Here is a 19,689-nt window from a genome sequence, read left to right on the forward strand (position 1 = left end):
TTCAGGGCAAATTATTTAAATGCTGTAGCTATGTGAAAGATTAATTTGAGTCTGCTTTGCTTTTGTTTTTGATTTTATCAAGATAGCAAAGTTTCAATCTTCAGTGAGTTAAATCAGGGGAACCTAAATTTTCAAATATTATTATTTAAAATAATATAAGTCTAATTTTCAATTTTATCAGAAACAGATTAAAGTATGAGCCTCATAATATTTACATTTTTCAATAATATTTTAAAATATAAATTTGATCATTAAAAATTTTGAGATGACTTAAAATTAAAAAGTTTTCCTATGTTGTGAATTCTTACAATGTTGGATTTCAATTACTATTGCGCATTTAAATTAAATACTTTTGGTTCTACTTTGTTAAGTAATGGAAATTTTTTAGTCATAAAATAGTAATGCAGGACAACATTGATTAGCTCCAATGCATAAGTAATTCATATGTCCAGTCTCATATATTCATCATAATTTTTGAGATAATACAATATCCACTGCCCTGTTGCAAAAAAAAAAAAAAAGATGAAATAAGAATGCAGAGAAATTAAGCCCATGTTCTAGGGCACTGTAACTACAAGGTAGTAAAACTAGGATTGTGTCCAAGCTCAAGCTGCCTTTAAAATCTGTTCCATTTTCACCAGGTCATGCTTCTTTACTGCATTTTTCTCTCATATTAAAATTATCAAGTTCTTCATAACATTGTTTATGATAATAAAAACCTAGTTTTCAACCATTATGAATAATATATTAACAAATGTCATGTACCTGTGCTATATTAATTTACTTATATTTTGAATTTAGTAAGTTCTAAAGCAAATCATAACAACTTTCATATGATTATGATGCAAGTAACACAAAATTATTAGAATATGAGTTTGTGAAATTGTTTGAATATTTATATCTATGTCATCATCCTAAATCTAGTATTGAAGACAAGGAGAGATGAAGCTTAAATCTTAGATTTTAATTGAAATTCCCATTGCATTCTTTGATGTTGTAATAAAAATATGCTAATTACCTGAAAATAAACAATTTTGCTACTTGTCTGGTCACTGCTAAGAAAACAGATCCCAGATTCTTTTTATCTTTGTTAAAAAATACTATTATGGGGTTGGGGTTGTGTCTCAGTGGTAGAGCTCTCCCCTAACACTCATAAGCCACTGGGTTCATAGTTCATAAGCCATATCATAGTTCTTACATGTAGAATACTTTATACCATTCAGTGCTACTAATGTCAAATTTCATTTGCTTTTTTGACTGCCAGCCAAAAAACCTAATCAATGTTACTTAGCTATTCATAACTTCAAAATTATTCTAAAATTATTTTAGGTGACAAATTAAAGTCATATTAGTTGTATTAGGGTAATTTACACACACACACACACACACACACACACACACACACACACGTCTGTCCACCCTTCCATCCATTCATCCCATGGGCTTGGTCCATGTAATTTCAATCTAGAAACTAAAAGCCAAAACTCCTAAATAAGCATGTTCACACCATGCAACATGGTATCTACTATCTACAAATACACAATTTACATTTGATACATTTTGATTAACAGAAGATGTTAAGATATCTGGATACATTTTGTGGACCATGATTTATATTAGCAAGGATTGTGGTTGAAATTATGAGATATTATGACTGGTAGATGGCACTGTATGACCAATGTAGTAGAATCAACTTCAAGGTAGGAAGAACTCATAAATTAAACCCAGGGACGGTGGAATCTGGACTTCTTGCTCACATAGCTCATCTGGAATAAACCTTGGGGGGAAAGGTCTTCAGTTTTCAAACAATATAATCTTGGAAATTTTTCTTCCTTCAGAACTCTGGTCAGACCTGGCAATTTTATTGTTTTTTCCTGAACTCTAATTTTGAAAGGAATTTTCCCCTTTTTGTACCGAGCTTTTCACTACCAGGGCAGTGAAACTTCACATCCTCAAATGCCTTTTGACATGTGCATCAGATGGTAGGTAAAAAACATCAGGATACTTGCTGCTTCCTTTTCAGCTGTAAAGTGGTGCTCATCTTCTATGGAGGTCCAAGTAGCTACTAACTCAAGATCAGATATAGAACATGATGTCTTTCTTATCTTACAGAAACAGAAAACTTTTACTACTTGGAAGGAGAACGATATGCTCTCCTTTGCGGCAACACAACAGATGCTGGGTGAGTGGTGCTAATGTTTTCTTCTATCGAGTCAGGAATATCCATCAATAGTACTTACTGAGTGATCATTTCTTTTATCACTGCTTACCAGTTAATTACATTATCTCATTTTATTATCAAAGTCAAACTAAGAAGTTCTCTTACTTCCTTTGGGAGGTATATAACGAAATACTGCAGACTATGCAGCTTAAAATCAACGGAAATTTACTTCTTACAGTCCAGGAGGCTAAAAAGTTCTGATCAAAGCACCAGCAAATTTGTTATCTGGCAAGGGCCCACTTATTGGCTTATAGATATATCTTTTTACTGTAAGACATTAATCATTTTTATGAGGCTTTGCTCTGACCTGAACATTTACTATAAACTCCACCCCTTAATGCAACCACTTGGGGGGTTAGAATTTTAGCATACAGATTTTGATCATATCAAAAGTATACATATGGTAGTAATAATTCAGTTTTACAGAAAGGCTGCATTCAAGGTCAAAAAGCTAACAGACTGAAGAGCTAGAACTTCAACTAGGGTCTGATCTTCTGTTTCCAGTGTGCTCTTACCTTAATGAGATAAAAAATACCAAGAAAGACAATATAAATCTGTTCTTTGGCTGGAAGTTTTTAAAGAACAGACATATTAAAGATGTGCTGTCATTTCACTTTTTATGTCTTATATGACTTTTAGGGTTAGTGGCTCAGCAGTAGAGCGCTCGCCTCACACATGCAAGACCCTGGGTTCAATCCTCAGCACCACATAAAAATAAATAAATGAAATAAAGGTGCTGTGTCCAACTACAGCTAAAAAATAAATATTAAAAAAAGAACTTACCTTAATAAAATTGTTATTATTGAAACAATATTTATAAATAATTGACTAGTGAGATAACAAAGTTTTCATGTCTTATATTCCTATAATTTCAGATGGAGCAAATAAAAAAGTAGAAACAGGACACTTCTCAGCATTGTTGAACTTGTGTGATCTCCCTGTGTTACTTTGCATAGTTGGAATGACTTGATGTCTATCCACAGGCTCAACTCTTTCTTACGATCTGGGGCCCATATCCACAAAAGGCATAATTTCTGGGAAGTAGCATAAGTGTTATAGCTTAGTTAATTTCGGGTGATTTAGACATTTTATCACCTACTCAGCACAAATTATTGCATCCAGTACTGCTGGGCTTCCATATTATTCTCAAATTGAGCCCAAGAAACCATCTTGTATCTGTACATCCTACTTCAACTAGCTCTTCTTATGTACATCCCTAACTCAAATAATACCTGAAATGCATTTTGAAGGTACCTGGGGATTAATATATAGAACACAATGATATATTTCAAGACAAGAAGACAATGTCATGGGTTGTTTCACTTATACTGATCTTACTTGACTTCGTGGATAAACTACCTCATGAGTTAGTGACTAAATGTAGCAATAAAAAACTGATTTGCTCATATTCTGTGGGTCTACAATTTAGAAAGCCTCAAAGTTGTGGCCCATTTGCAGAGTGCTTACCTCACATATGTGAGGCACTGGATTTGATCCTCAGTGCCACATAAAAATAAACAAAAAAAATAAATAAAGATATTGTGTTCATCTATAACTTTTTAAAAAAGCACAAGTGCTTTTAAAACAACACTGCTTTGTTCCATTAATGAATATGAAAACATATGAAATGACTAAATTCAAAATATTATGGGAGAGAACTATTCAAGAGCTTGGCTAGAGAGAAGTAGGACTTATTGGGTCACTACTGTAATAATCTACCACAACATAAAAGTTTGAGGAGTCCCTAAAAGGAAAGAAAATTAATATTTAATCTGATTATTCTCCCCAAGTGCAAGTTCTGCTTATCAATTATTGATGTGATAAATGTTTTCTCACCCTTAAATAGTAGGATCTAAGAGTTTGAGGAGAGAGCATTTGAAAATTAAACTCTCCATCTTGGCATATTTATTTTATCAGTATCATTTTCTAACAGCTGAACTTTCATTTTGACTTTTGGATATTTCCCACTTAATTTTGGATAGCAAAGATAGAGTTAACACTATATTGTTATATTCTTGAAAATTGCCAAGGCATTTGATTTTTAAGTATTCTCACCATAAAAAATAATAAGTATGTGGGTAATACATATGTTAATTGGCTTGATTTAGCCATTTCACAATGTATACAGATTTCTAAACATCATGTTGTACCTGTAAATGAATACAATTTTTATTTGTTGTTTATAATAAATAAATTGATGCAAAAAATACAGTCTGAAAAATCCATTTTTTGGAACCCCTTTTTATTTTAGCTTTATTAACAGTGTTCATGTGTATCAACTTAAAATCATTCATTGTTTTGGCTATACATTTTTGGAGAGAAGACTAATTCTTGTGGAAAGGGGAGCCCATTACCTTTCATGAACAAATGTTCTATATTTATGATTTGGCCATAATTTGAATGTCACCTAAGAGTAACCAGTTTTTCTTTTCTTCATCTCCTTTAGTCAGTGTCCTGAAGGATATGTGTGTGTAAAAGCTGGCATAAATCCTGATCTTGGCTACACAAATTTTGACAACTTTGGGTGGGCTTTACTTGCCCTATTTCGGTTAATGACTCAGGATTATCCTGAAGCACTTTATCACCAGGTAAGAACAGAGAACATATTCATTACCTTTAAAACTTGGCCAAGATCTCTTTTCTAAAATAATGATCAAATGTAAAAAAAAAAAAAAAAAAAAAAAACCCTCATTAAATTTTGATGTACAGAATTTAAAGATAGAAGAAAAGAGAACCAGAATTAGTGAATGTCAGATTCTAAACTGGCTGTCATGCCAGGTCTGCTTTTGTATGTGATATCTTATTTAATCTTTAAAACAATTCTAAGAAATCAGTACGCATTGTTCCAAACTAAGATGGTTTCATTTAAAATTCTTTCAATGGTGTTGACATGTTACAAATTCAGTAGAAACTACACTTCAAATTTTGAATTTTGATCTTTTCCCCAGATTGTGATATGTGGTTTGAATACTTCATGCTGGGCAGCAGTAGCTAGATACAGCTCCCCAGAGGGCCATGCCATCAAGGGGGAAACAACCAATACTGTATGGTTGTGTTAGGCTATGCAGTTCAGTAGGTGGCTGTACGAAGTGTCACATTTAGGACTTGTGATGCTTTCAAAGTGTGATGAGTTTATTGCGAAGTGATCTCATCTTAAGTTGAGTAGCACCTCTGCTTTTTATGAGACACTGAGGTTCAGACAGACTAGGCAATCTTCCCACAACAGATGTCCCTGCTAGAGCTCACTCTCCTGCTCCAAAGCCTGTGATATTTACCCCTTTGATATTAATTAAGAGCATTTCTAGGTAATTCTCTAGTCAAAATATTTTAAGCCTATGAAATTATCATGTATTAAACAAATATTTTGAATTCAAACAGTGTACTGTTTCTTTTTATTCTTCCATTTCTTCTCATTCCACTTTGATACTAATTCTTGCTCCAGTTACAATAACAGAAGGCTTGCTCCTATGAGATTTAAACTCCAAATTCTAATAATTCATCTTCAGAACTAATTATATATGTGACACAGATTCTCAGAAATGTATAATATTCATTAAAATGGAGGATCGTTTTTTCTTTAATGAGAAGTACCATCACATTAGAAAATGAAAATTATTTTCAAAGCAACATAGTTAATAAGCAAAATATAGTAAATTAATACAAATTACTCTAAATTCTGAAGGTATTTATTGGTCATAGAGACCATTATTTTTTCAAACATACACATATGCCAGGTGTTGTGGTATACATCTTCAATCCCAGCTACTCAGGAGACTAAGGTAGGAGTATGACAAGTTGAGGGCTTGCCTCAAAATAAAAAAGACCCTGTCTCAAAATTAAAAATAAGGACTGCAACACATGGTGGCAGGTGCTTGGAATCCCAGCAACTCAGAAGGCTAAGGCAGGAGGATCACAAGTTCAAGGCCAGTCTCAAGCATCATAGTGAGATCTTGTCTCTTTGGGTTTGATTGCCAGTATCAAAAAATAAGAAAATAAATAAATAGGGCCGGGGATGTAGCTTATCGGTAAAACACACCTGGGTTCAATCCCTAGTACTGCAAACATCAACAAAACTTACACACATGCTATGCCTATTTTGATTGACAAGATAAATTATGGGAAGTATTTGTACGTATATATGTGTCATTAATAATGATATAATAATGTATTTTAGGCATAAAGGTTCAAAATATATTATCAAATGGAAATCAAATAGACTAAACATACATGTAATATAACTGCATTTGTGACAAAAGAAATACATGAAAATATTACAAATGATATCTTTTCTTTATATAAACTGTTTTTCAAATTTTGCTAATTTAGTATTTTTATTGTTATCTCCTAACATTTTAACAAGTATTGATGATTCCATAATACCAGGAACTTTTTATTTCTAAAATAAAATTGGCATGTTATCCTCCTTCTAAGATTCCTTTAGTGGTTTCTAAATGTCCATGGAATGAAGTTCAAAGTCCCTGTGCATGACACATAGTGCCCCTTCAGATCTAGTTTCTACATACTCGTCCAGATTTATCTTTTGGCAATATATCAGTATGTACTATCTACTCTGTTTGAGTATATATATGTACATATATACTTTTTATATATTTATTTCTCATAATTATATTTCTCATAATTCCTTGTTTCCATGAATGTTGTGCCCTGTGCCTAAATTTGATTTTCTTATTATCTGCCGTCAGTCTCTTGCTACAAACTCATATGATAGGTACACAATAAATGTTAGCTACACTGTTAAACAGAACTCTATTCTGTAATAGTTTCCCCTATTTTGTTCATTTCTGTTCTCCCTAAATTAATTAAATTAGTTAATTCATCCTTTTGTTTTGAAGTATATATTTTATGTCATATATATATATTTGAAAATTTTTTCCTTTCTTCAGGTAGAGCCAGTACTTAAGCTGTCTTGTGATTATACTGTACTTATTACTAAATTATTTTCATATTACAATTTCATTGTTCATTTAAAAATAGGAGAATACAGAAAGATGAGTAACATGTCCTCCTTTTTTCCTGCATTCTACTTCTTCTTAGATTCTTTATGCGTCTGGGAAGATCTACATGATATTTTTTGTTGTGGTCAGCTTTTGGTTTGCCTTTTATTTGGCAAGTTTGTTCCTGGGTATACTTGCCAAGGCCTATGAAGAAGGAAAGCATGCAACTGATGAAAAATCTAAGGAGGAACCAACATTTCAACAGCCTATAAGCAAACTTCAGGAAGGAAGCCAAGAAGCTGAGGTATAACTTTTTTATGCTTCTGAGAATCACAGTTCTGGAGGTATCTTCTCAAGGTCTTGGAATATATTGCTTTCTGATAGATGCCCTTATCTCTGTGTGAATGTGATCAAAAAATCAAAATGGTTTTCATAACAGAAATTGAAATATGAATTTCTTTTCTTGGTACATTATAGTCAGAATGACCAAGATGCTTTAATATTTAATTTGTATACTTTCTGTTTCAAAATTTACATTGCTGCTGATGATAAACTCTGGAGATTATATGTCTTTAGAACTGTAATTCTCCCAATACAGCTACACTTTACTGATTTAAACTTGGTTCACAGAGCACATCAGAATTTACTTTGGAAAATGCCTATGTCCAACTTAAAACTGATAGTCTATCATAACTTAGAAAGTATGAAACACTAAAAGAATGGGTAAGAACACAGTACCAAAATCACAGAGAAAATTCTTGACTTTCTAATTCCTTCAAGAGGAAATAAACTGTGCCTCATAGGGAATTAATTCACCCACGGAATAATTAATCATTCAGTAGTAAAAACTAAAAATATTTTGCCCTAATTTTTAATTAATGTTGCATTTGAATATTTTTCCAGGTTACTAGCCTCATAGCAAAAAATTTCAGTCTGTGAATTTGAAAGTCCCGATGGAGTAACATTAATGAAGCTGTGGGAAATCAATTTTCAAAATCTTAATAGTGCTAAAAGGGTGCTAAAAAGAAAAGGACTGAGGGGGCCGGGGCTGGGGCTCAGTAGTAATGCACTTGCCTGGCATGTGTGAGGCACTGGGTTTGATTCTCAGCACCACGTATAAATGAATAAATAAAATAAAGGTCTACCAATAACTAAAAAAATAAAAAGAAAAGAAAAGAAAGATAGAAAGGAAGGAAGAAAGTAAAGAAAGAAAGAGAGAGAGAGAGAGAGAGAGAGAGAGAGAGAGAGAAAAGAACTGAAGAAAGCCACCAGAAACACTTTTTGTTATTTTTCAGGAACTCTCACAGCTCTTCCCTTTTCTAGGAGATGGGAAAAGGGTCATGACTAAAGCAGAGGACAAAGCATAGAGAGGAGCCATACCTGGAAACTCTTCCATATTAAGCTGATAAGACCCAGGGAAAAGGACAGAGCCAATATATACTCTGACACCAAACTGGATGTGGAGGGCTGGTAGTGTGGTTCATTAATAACAAAGTTCCCTTCTAAATCCAAAAGGAGGCAGTGTTAACTCTCCCAAAGATATAAATGTTTTGTTAAGCCACCATTAGTGGTAGAAGCTCCAGAAAATTACCATACCCAAAGGTGGAGCCTAAATGACAGGATGTGGGATCATATCCAATGGCTCGATAGATAGTTGTGTCTGTAACGCATGTACCCTTGAACAAGAAGCAATTATGAACTCTGTGAAGAAAACACGTATAAAAAGCAGGCTATTAACACTCATGAGTAAGTCACAGAAAAACAAATTACAGAAGTTGTTTTTGTCCAAAAATGAGTCCCAGGTCCTTCAGATTGAATGATTAGTGTCTGAATGGTATGCTGAATATGTAATTTGTTCTGAAGTGGCATTTCAGGATCCCAAGGACTTGTGGGTACCCACAAATGTATCCAAGAGTAGAACAATAGTCCTCTTATCCCAAGATGAAATGCCCTATTAGCTCTGATTATGAAAGAACAGAATATTTCCCAATATCTCCTCTCACTTTGCTACTTGGGATTATATAAAGGCTTCCTGGTTTCAATTAAAATCTTCCAATTTTAAAGAACTTCTTTTCCTGGAAGATGCTTAGAACTTTTGGTCATGCAGGGTTTTCTGGGAAGTGAGATTAAAAAAAAAAAAAAATTTCTTAAGACTTATTTTATTTTATATATAAGAAAATACAGGGAGAGAAGAATCTAAAATGTAATATACCAAGGATTCTTTAGGTGACTAATGTGATTAAAGAACAGTTAGATTCCAATTCCAATGCTGAAATTATAGGGAGATGGATTAGATTCTTCATATTACCATATTATAGGAAAGCTGCAGGTCACATTGCTATCAGATAAATATGTAGATTTATGAATTTATATAATAGGTTTCAATTCATTTCAGCCCACTTAATAAATATATGATATTTGTGAAGTCCACTATCCTTGCTAATTTTTTTATATATCAAATATATATGATTACAGTATCTGTCTTATAAGTGGTTGGAAACGCCAAATGAAACAAATACACATAAAGCACTTTGTCATGTTTAGATGATATTAGGCAACACAAAAATTTTATAAGGAGATATTAATAAAATTATAATAACATGTCAGTATCAAAGATAACTTTTAACCATACTATCACACACAACAATCCACTTAAAACCTTGATCATTATAGAAAAAAAAACCTGTCTTTGAGTAAACCTCACATTTCAGATGTAGATTTTTATAACAATATAATATTCATATCATGTGACAGGTATTGTTCATTTACTGTGTGTCAAATTCTATGAAGATGATTTGTATACATGATAACATTACCCACGTGACAACCTTTTGAGACATAGAAATTATCATAAAATCTTATATGAGAAAATTGAGTTTTAGTCTCCAAAGAAGAAAACGTAGAACTAGCCACAATATAAACCCAATATTAAAATTCTTATAGTTGTACACTATCAACTTTAACTCATATGTAATAAAGATTATAAAGAGCCAATGGGCACCATTGTTCCAGTGAAGAAATGTTCATTAATACAAAATTCTTAAGTCTTTGTATGTTGCATAATTAAAACAACATGAGCAATTATAATATTAACAGCCAATAAAGTTATCATTAGCCTGTGTGACAGATATATGACCTGCCCTCAGGAATTCTCAAGTTTAGTCCTCATTGTTCCCATTCTTAGTGTGATCTATACTCACTGGTATCAGGTTTCTCTAAATTGAGGAGGAGAACCCGTCATTCTCCACTTCTCTGCCTTTTCTGGAGGGCCAATGCTGAGACACTGTCATTCCTCCAGTTACATAGTGCGAAGGTAAAACTTTCCTACTGTTTGCTACTGGCAAAACCTCAGGAAGAAAGTCAGACACTTAAAACTGCAGTAAACCGGGTGCAGTGGTACATGCCTGTAATCCCAGCAGCTAGAGAGTTTGAGGTAGGAGGACTGAGAGTTTAAAGCCAGCCTCAGCAAAATCGAGGTGATAAACAACTCAGGGAGACCCTATCTCTAAATAAAACACAAAATAGGGTTGGGGATGTGACTCAGTGGTCAAGTGCCCCCTGAGTTCATTCCCTAGTACCCCCAAAAAATAAAAAATAAAACAACTGCAGTATTATAAATATTTTTAAAAATATTTTCACATCTAAGCCGACATCATGTAGCTCAAGTAAGAAATTAATTTAAAGCATTTTTCTAACTCAACTAAGAAATGGAGATGAAAATATTTTAATAAATACAAATGCAGTGTAGTGCTTCATGGGAGACAAACTATAAAATTGACACAAACATAAAAGTTGTATCTCTGGAACACAAAATGAGGACGAGTAGGAAACACAATGCCCAATGTACATTATACTCTTGTTGAGATCCCAGTTAAATCTAGTCAGCCTTTTGGTATATTCTTTGCCTTTATTAATGAAAGACAGGAGAAAGAAGCACCTATTAAATTATACTAAAAGGATACAGTATGTCTAATAAAGAATTTGGATAACTCTATACTGGAAGTAACCCCGTATCTTTAAAAAATAAGTCATATTAGAGAAAATAAATAAAAATCACGAGATAGTTAATAAAAATCAAAGATACTTAATAAATCTCCCAAATAAATATAGTATATTGACCTTGCTTGTATTTGATTTGAACAATTCAACTACAATGGAATGCTTTTGAGCAATGAAAGAAAACTGAGTATGATCTAGGTGTTAGATATTAGAGAATTACCAATTTGCTGATCGTCTTAATGGTGCTGTGATATATGTCTTTTTAAAAGTTTTTTCTGAAAATTATGTGATGTCTGAATTTTATTTTAAATATTTCAAAAAAAAATAGAGTGAAAATAAATGAAATAAATTGTTGGAGGTGTATACTGGATACATTGCTATTCATTGTATTATCCTCTGTTTTAAAAAAAATTAATTCAAATGGGACAAATCCAATAAAGCAAAGAGACATGGTGCTTTGATAGCCTTTAATAAATGATGTCTGAGTCAGGAAAGGTTTTTATAAGAAGCTGACACTTGAGCAGAGAGGTGGAAGGGAGCATCCGCACTAAGGAGAAGGAGAGAGCAGGATGCATCAGAGTATTAAAAGGGCCTTTGTGGCTTGATGAGGAGAGCAAGTCCATGATGAGCAGGCCAGATATTCAGAGATAAGTGCAGGAAGTAGGCCAGTGTTCTTCCTTATTCGTGAATCTCCAGCAAAGAAAATTTAAACCAGTTATGAAAAGAAGAATCCTTGCCCCCTTTTCCCAGTCTAATCATGATGTAGGGCTGTTTAAAGTTCAGGCAAATGATAACTTCGATTTTGTGTAATAAGGAAATCAACTCTTAAATTAAAAAAAAATAGCTAGTGCATTGTAAATAACTATATCCTTACTAGTTAGCCAAAATGTGGGCATTCATTCAATGTTTGTAAGAAGCTCTGTCAAGGTAAACATATTACTCACCTTGTATGTGGTTCATTCTTTTTATATTCTAAAATATCTTCATAGTTCAGGCTAAATTAATAAAAAAATTGAGCCTCAACTATATAGCAGTAACATTCTTGATGATCTCACTTTCAACCCCTTTCACACATACTAGTTATCTTTGCTGGATAATTTATTTTTAATTAGTGCGATCCCAACAAATATTGTTGCTCTCTAAACAATAGCTCCATAAGAAGTAATTCCTGTGAATTCAGGAATTAATTGGGATATTCTGCACTATATTGCAAAATATCATATGTATGATAAAAATAACATAAAGTAAAATATATAAAACCCTGATCAAATTTTTTCTTTTGTTGGTTTTTATCTCATGGAAAATTAGAATTCTATACATTATAGCTTCTATTTTGTGTAACCTTGTAATTCAGCTAAAATATACTTTCTGAAAAAAACACAATTTTAGTAAATTAACTAATCTCACAACCTGAGTTTTTAGCTTACCATTCAATTTATTTTTTCAGTGAGGAAATGAAGCTCTGTAGTCCAACCATGTCTGCCATTTTCCTGGTGAAGCTCAGTATGCAGTATAAGTGGGTTTTAACTCCTCTAACTCTACTACTTAAGAAATTAAATTTGGCTGATACTGAATGACTGAATATCATGACTCCATTGCTAGATACTAGCCACTTCAGATATGCTACAGCAGAATTTGCCAAGAAGAATATGATGGCTATGCATTATCAGTGAGCCTCAACCAATTTCCTCAGTGCTGGGGCAGCAGCAGCCCCCATGACTCCATTAAAGGGCAGTCTCACCTATCTACACCACATTAACAAATACATAAATATTGTCATTCTTTGTGTTCCCATTGTGAAAACACTTGGAAATCACTACCATGCAATATATACTCATTGTTAGATGAGTTCAATTTTGTACATCACTTGAAATATCTTTGGCCATTCTTGTGATTAATAGGAATGTGATTAATAGGAATGTGATTAATAGGAATGTGTAGAGATTGTAATAGCTACATCAAATCCTAGGACTTTTGAGCACCTTTCCCATGCAAGAATTATTTCAACCTGTTAAAAAGATGAGCAAAGCAGAACATCACTTAAAAACAAAACAAAACAAAAAAACATTACTCAAGACACATGAGAAACAGAAAGAAATGATACCTATCCCAGGCAACTCTTTAAAATTCATTCCGTTATCTGATATTCTTGGAGACTTATTTCGTCATCAAAAAGCCAAATCCTATTATTTTTATCAAGATAATTTACAAAGGTATAAAGTTAACATGTCTTTAAACAAAAAATTAACATATTAGGAAAATATTCTTATTAATCAGTAGCGTATTTACTGACTAGATATTTTATAATAATCTTATTGAATTGTTTCTCAGCTATGAATAATACCACTAAAATCTAATAACATTTACTCTTTTTATAGTTTAGCTCATAGTACAAAATTTTATTGGATGCAAGTTATAATATTTGTTTCCCAAATAATCATAAATCATTTTAATATTGCCAATAATATGAAGAACTACAAATGATAAAACCCAGAAAGTCACTTGGAGGTTAAGAATCATCATTTTAGATTGGTGAGATACCTTCTCATAGTTAGAGTCTTAGACGGGTAAAAGGTAGAAGCCAGTATTAAACTAATTTTCTTTTCAGAGTAAAACCACACAAATAGAAATGAAGAAAAGATCACCAGCTTCCATGAACACATCTTTGGATATATTGGAAGAAGATACCCTCAGACATAAAGAAGGTAATGTGATAAAATTGTCAGAATCTCACTGTGGAAGGTACTACTCCTAAGAGTCTCTTGTAAATAAATCCTGCTACCAGAATTTCTGAAGCAATAGCTTCCAAACCTTGGGTGGCAATAACCAAAATTTAAAAAAACTGTGAGAATATGAGAATGAATGATATATACAAACTTCAAAAGCAAAGTGTCCTGAACATTGGAACTTGCCATCAAAGAATAATGTGGAATTTTCTCTAAATCTTAATATGTTGAACTATTAAAATGTGACTAAAATTAGAAACTGGAGTACGCAGCTTGCCCTTGATAACAGATTTGAACTGTGGGTCCACTTACATGTAGATTTATTAGAAGATTTGTGACAATTTTAAAAACCTTACAGGTGACTCAGGCTAAAAATATTGAAAAAATTAAGAAAAAGGTATTTGATGAATGCCTGAAATGTGTACATAATGGTCTATTTATTGCCTAATACCATAAAATATCCACAAATCTATTACAGAAAGTTAAAATTGTCAAAACATGCACACACGGATCTTACATGATCTTACATGCTATTTGCTGTTGAGAAAATGTAAACCAATGTAAAAATGCAATATTAAATCATAACTGCATAAAATTAACTGTAGTACCTATTGTTCCATGGTAATAATCCTGTTACCATGTCCTGTTGCTATTGCATGAGCTCAGTTGGTAACACCTGCTGAGAATGTCATATGATGTTAATCATCTCCACATGAGCAGTTCCTCTCTCCAGTAAAGCGTATCTCACAGCTAAAAGTGGATCTTGATATTGCTCAAATTATACTCTTATGTTTTGCATGTACAAATATGTAACAAAATATCCCACCATTATATTACAAGTATAATGCACCAATAAAAATTTCAGGAAAAAAGTGATCTCTCATAGTTCTAGCATATATAATACATATACATATAAACTGTTCACTGAATGTTTAAGTTATCTGTAAAGCTTCTGGTCAACATGAGGCTATTGGTACTTAGGTTTAGAGCCAGTCAACTTACATCTGGGCTTTTAAAAATTTTTATCAGTGCATTACAGTTATAATAATATTTAGGTTTATTTTGACATAATCTTACCAGCATGGAATATAATTTTCCCCACATCAGGATTTTTTAATGCACAGGTGTCTTTGTATGTAATCCCCACATTGTTCAAAGCTCAACTGTATAACATTAATATCTCAGGGTCCTTTCTAGATTCATCTCTAGGTTTTACATTTAACTGGCAATTCTTTATCTTGGGCAATACAGAACAACATTATTTGTAAATTGTGTAAGTATAGAAATTTTAAATCATAATGTTCTCAATTATGTTATTTTATATTTGTTTTCTTGGGAGATACTTCTATGTTTTTCTACTCATATGTAGTTTGCCTCATTTTTATTTCAGTTTCTTTCTCCAGTAAAGCATTACCACAGCTAAACTCATCAGGCATAAATAAAATAGGGGAAATTTATTTCTCTCTGTTTTATTTTCATATATAATATTTCTAATTAATAACTCCAAATCAGAAGTTTAGTTCTAAACCTCCCTTTGCAGACAAAATTCAATCATTTTCTATTAGTTAGTATTTAAACTATTTTCTAATGTTTAACCTTTCTATTCTTTCATTTCAGAACTTAAAAAATCCAGGAAGAAGTGCCCATTGTGTTGGTATAGGTTTTCCAAAATTTTCTTGATCTGGAATTGTTCTCCCTGTTGGTTAAAATTGAAAGAATTTGTCCATAGGCTCATAACAGACCCATTTACTGATCTTTTTCTTCTCATATGCATAATATTAAACATATATTTTTTGGCCTGGGACCACTATCCAATGAGTGATGACCACAGCTATCTGCTAAGCATTGGCAACTTGGTAAGATCTTCATTGTACATTATTTTCATTTGCAAATTCTGTTTTTCTTCATTCTTCATTATCCTCATTATTTTATATCTCAAGTATTTGTAGCATGCATCATTACATTATTATTAGATGATGTATTGTATTCATGCTCTGCCCTACACCCCATTTTCCCATCTTGTGAATGTTCTTATCATTGAAAAAAATTACATCTGGAGTTTGAAATCCCATCATTTAAATTCATGATTCCTATAGCCAGGCATAGTAGCAAACACCTATAATCCTAGCAACTTGGGAGGCTAAGACAGGAGGATCAAAAGTTCAAAACCAGCCTTGGCAATTTAGCAAGGCACTAGATAACTTAGGGAGAGCCTGTGTCCTCTAAATAAATAAACAAATAAACAAACAAATAAATAAATAAATAAGAAGGGCTGGGATGTGGCTCAGTAGTTAAGTGCCCCTGGGTTTAATCCCCAGTACAAAGTACAGAGAGAGAGAGAGAGAGAGAGAGAGAGAGAGAGAGAGAGATTGATTCCTACCCAGATGCTCATGGTAAACCTAATTGGAAATTTCTATTGCCTCTGCCTTCCGAAATATACATTCATTCACTTGGTACCTCTGTTCCATAGGTCATAGTAGGTACAGGTGAAGTAACAGGCACTGACACCTGAATTCTGGATTCTGTATCCTGATTCTAAAAGTTCCTGGCTCACCTGTTCTTTAACCACCTGTCTGTCTCAGGTTGGAGCCTGTAATTTTGGCAAGGTATTTTTGAGATTCACCTGTCCTTTTTCCACATACAATGCAAAATAAAGAACGGGTTTCTGTGAGTTTAAAAACAGGTAACATTTAAACAAATGTATACTGTTTAAATTTCTTTGCTTTCATTGTCAACATCTAGCTGCTTGGTTCCAATACAGACAAGACTACTACTATCAGTTTCAAATTATACATTTACTCAATATTAAAACATTAATTTGGTTATTTCTGCCAGTATAGTTTTTTTTTTTTTTTTCAATGTATTTAGCCTGGGGATTGAACCCAGGGGCCCTTAACCACTGAGCCACATCTCCAACCCTTTGTATCTTTTATTTTGAGACAGGTTCTCACTAAGTTCTTAGTGTCTTGCTTAAAGTGACAAGGCTGGTTTTGAACTCATGATCCTCCTGTCTCAGTCTCCCAAGCCACTGGGATATCAGGCATGTGCCACCTTGCAAGTACAGTTTAAAAGACAGTTGTCATAGGTTTACTTTATAGTTTTTTTCCTAGATCATACATGTACTTTTAAAAAAAATTCTCTCACAGATGGAAAAATTAAATTTCTTAAGATGTACTCCAGATTTTAAAAGAAACTATTCAAGAATGGAAAGTTCCACTCTCAAATATTCTTTTGATTTCTTCATCACGAGTATTTTATTAAAATAATCAGAGATTCCATATATAGGTACCTTAAATTAAGTTGTTAAATAAAATGCACGTGTCTCTCATTATAGATTCTAGAACTAACCAGCTCTTGAGAGAGGAGCTGTAAAAAATGGGAGTGAACATTGATGTTGTATCTTAAAGCTTCTGTGCCTGAAGTTTCTGATGCAGGTATTGGAATCATTCTCACCCACATGTTTTGTTTTTATTTAGGTTTTCCTTGGAATTTTTACAGCAGAAATGATTTTTAAAATAATTGCCATGAATCCATATTGGTATTTCCAAGTAGGCTGGAACATTTTTGATAGTTTAATTGTGTTACAAGGTTTAGCAGAACTTTATCTAGCAAATATTGAAGGATTGGCCCTTTGTCAATCATTCAGGATGGTAAGTAGAATCCAGTGCCTGATTTTTGTTTCATCAACGTTTATCTCAGCTTCTTCAGACATTACATGAGTTGATTCAAATATAAAATGTTCACATTAAATAGATGAATGAATTAATGTATAAAAGGACCTCATGGAGAAAAAAGGCAATTCCCAACACTATTATTATAGAATTAAAATATTTAAGGCCATAGAGATTTGACACACAGTGATAGGAACCAGTGCTAAGGTGTCTGGGTAAAACAATGACAAGTCCCAGAAATGAAATTTCCACATGGGACTAAGAAGCTAGAATCAGACAAATGTTTCTAAATGTAGGATAGCAGAATTTATCTTAAACTTGTTTTAAAATGGTAGATTGTTAGCATGGAGATTATTAGGTCTACAGGTAGGGAGATGGTGAGCATCAGAAAATTTGTCAAAGAAATAAATTGTATTAGAATAGCATTTATGGAAATGTTAAGCCCCCAATAAATAGTTTTGTCCTACTCTGGAGAGAGGTTAAAACATATAGGAGGGATCGGGAACAATGAGGCAGGTTGAGCTTCTCCAGATAATTACTTCCTAGAGGGTAGCTTCCTCAGAATTCTGCCTTAAATCCTCAACCATCAATATTAGCGTAATAATGAAAATATATACATGATGAGTCATCAAATTTATGGGTGAAATAAGACTGGCAAATGCAGAAGATGTTATAAAAGATAGTATCAAAATATTTTAAGGGTTACTAATGAACTGAATCTAACATGGTTAAATTTTATATTGGTTAATATAAAGCCTTACTCCTGAGCCCAGAAAGCTAACTATATACTAGAAAAGATCGGAAGATATAGTTCATGTTATGTGTAGGTTTTTAGATGACTCTAAGTACACTATGCTAACTCTAGTTATAGTACCCAAAAATATTAAGCTAATTTTATACTGCATAAATACAAATTTAAAAATCTAATAAAATAGGAGGATATTTAGACTAAAACTGGAGTGCTGCATTTGGTCTTGGATATGTGATTTTTAAAATAAAAATATACAATAAGATCTTCAATGTCAAAATTGAGTGGATTCTGATGAAACTTTTCAGTGTCACCTGTATGTATAATGTGGAAAATTTTCCAATGCTTGTGAAAAGCAAAAAAAAAAAAAAAAGAATGGATACTTGTCCTACCAGATATTAAAACATAAATCTGTAGTGATTATAAGAGCGCAATACAAAATTGGAGTTGACAAATAGATCAATAGAAAAGGATATAAACAGTGTATAAAATTAAAGAATATGTTAAGCTGCATTAAGAACTGTATGTAAAATATTCAGAATATTGATAATGTATATTAATACTAGTTAATACTAAATATTACTTTAAAGGTGATAAATGTGTATGTGTATATGCACATAAAAATTTAAAATATACATTGCAATGAATAACGATCAGGTTTTCTTGTTTGTTTCTTCTTGTTGTTGTTTACTTTGCTCTATTAGTTGCGTATTTTCAAGTTGGGGAAATATTGGCCAACATTTGAAATATTGATGCTGACTCTTGGAAACTCACTGAAGGCCCTGAAAGACTTAATTCTGCTGTTGTTCACATTCATCTTCTTTTCTGCTGTATTCGGCATGAAGTTGTTTGGTTGGAGTTACAAAGCATGTGTCTGCCGCATAGATGAAAACTGTCAACTCCCACGCTGGCACATGCATGACTTCTTTCATTCCTGCCTTAATGTGTTCCGAATTCTCTGTGGAGAGTGGATAGAAACCTTGTGGGACTGCATGGAGGTAGCAGGCCAACCCTGGTGCATCTCTTTTTACATGATGGTCATTTTAATTGGAAACTTACTGGTAAGGATTCCATGCTTTTACATTTTCCTTGTAGAAATTGGTGTAATATAGACTGGTGTCTTGATGACCCAGTGGTCCATAACTGCATTGTTCAAAATAGAGACCACTAGCCACATGTGGCTAATAAGAGTTGAAATATAACTAGTTTTATCTGAGATGTGCAAGAAATTTAAAAGACACACTGGATTTGAAGTTTTACCCAAAAAAATAATATAAATTGTTGAGCAATAATTTTTATTGAATGCATTTTGAAATGATGACTCTATAGAAACACATTTAATTAAATACATTACTAAAATTAATTTCAC

At 32.8% G+C, this 19,689-nt stretch overlaps 1 protein-coding gene across 1 annotated transcript in view; it reads left to right on the top strand.

Moving 5' to 3' along the window:
* The window catches only part of Scn7a (sodium voltage-gated channel alpha subunit 7), an 83,194-nt gene that overhangs the window by 37,931 nt on the left and 25,574 nt on the right, over positions 1-19,689 (top strand). The window contains exons 8-14 of the mRNA XM_076865422.2: positions 2,113-2,182; positions 4,668-4,809; positions 7,277-7,480; positions 13,784-13,880; positions 15,519-15,757; positions 17,378-17,551; positions 19,025-19,381. Coding sequence (XP_076721537.2) covers positions 2,113-2,182; positions 4,668-4,809; positions 7,277-7,480; positions 13,784-13,880; positions 15,519-15,757; positions 17,378-17,551; positions 19,025-19,381 — 1,283 coding nt within the window. The remainder of the gene's footprint in view (positions 1-2,112; positions 2,183-4,667; positions 4,810-7,276; positions 7,481-13,783; positions 13,881-15,518; positions 15,758-17,377; positions 17,552-19,024; positions 19,382-19,689) is intronic.

This window comes from Callospermophilus lateralis, chromosome 9, assembly GCF_048772815.1.
Source record: "Callospermophilus lateralis isolate mCalLat2 chromosome 9, mCalLat2.hap1, whole genome shotgun sequence".
Taxonomy (NCBI): Eukaryota; Metazoa; Chordata; class Mammalia; order Rodentia; family Sciuridae; genus Callospermophilus; species Callospermophilus lateralis.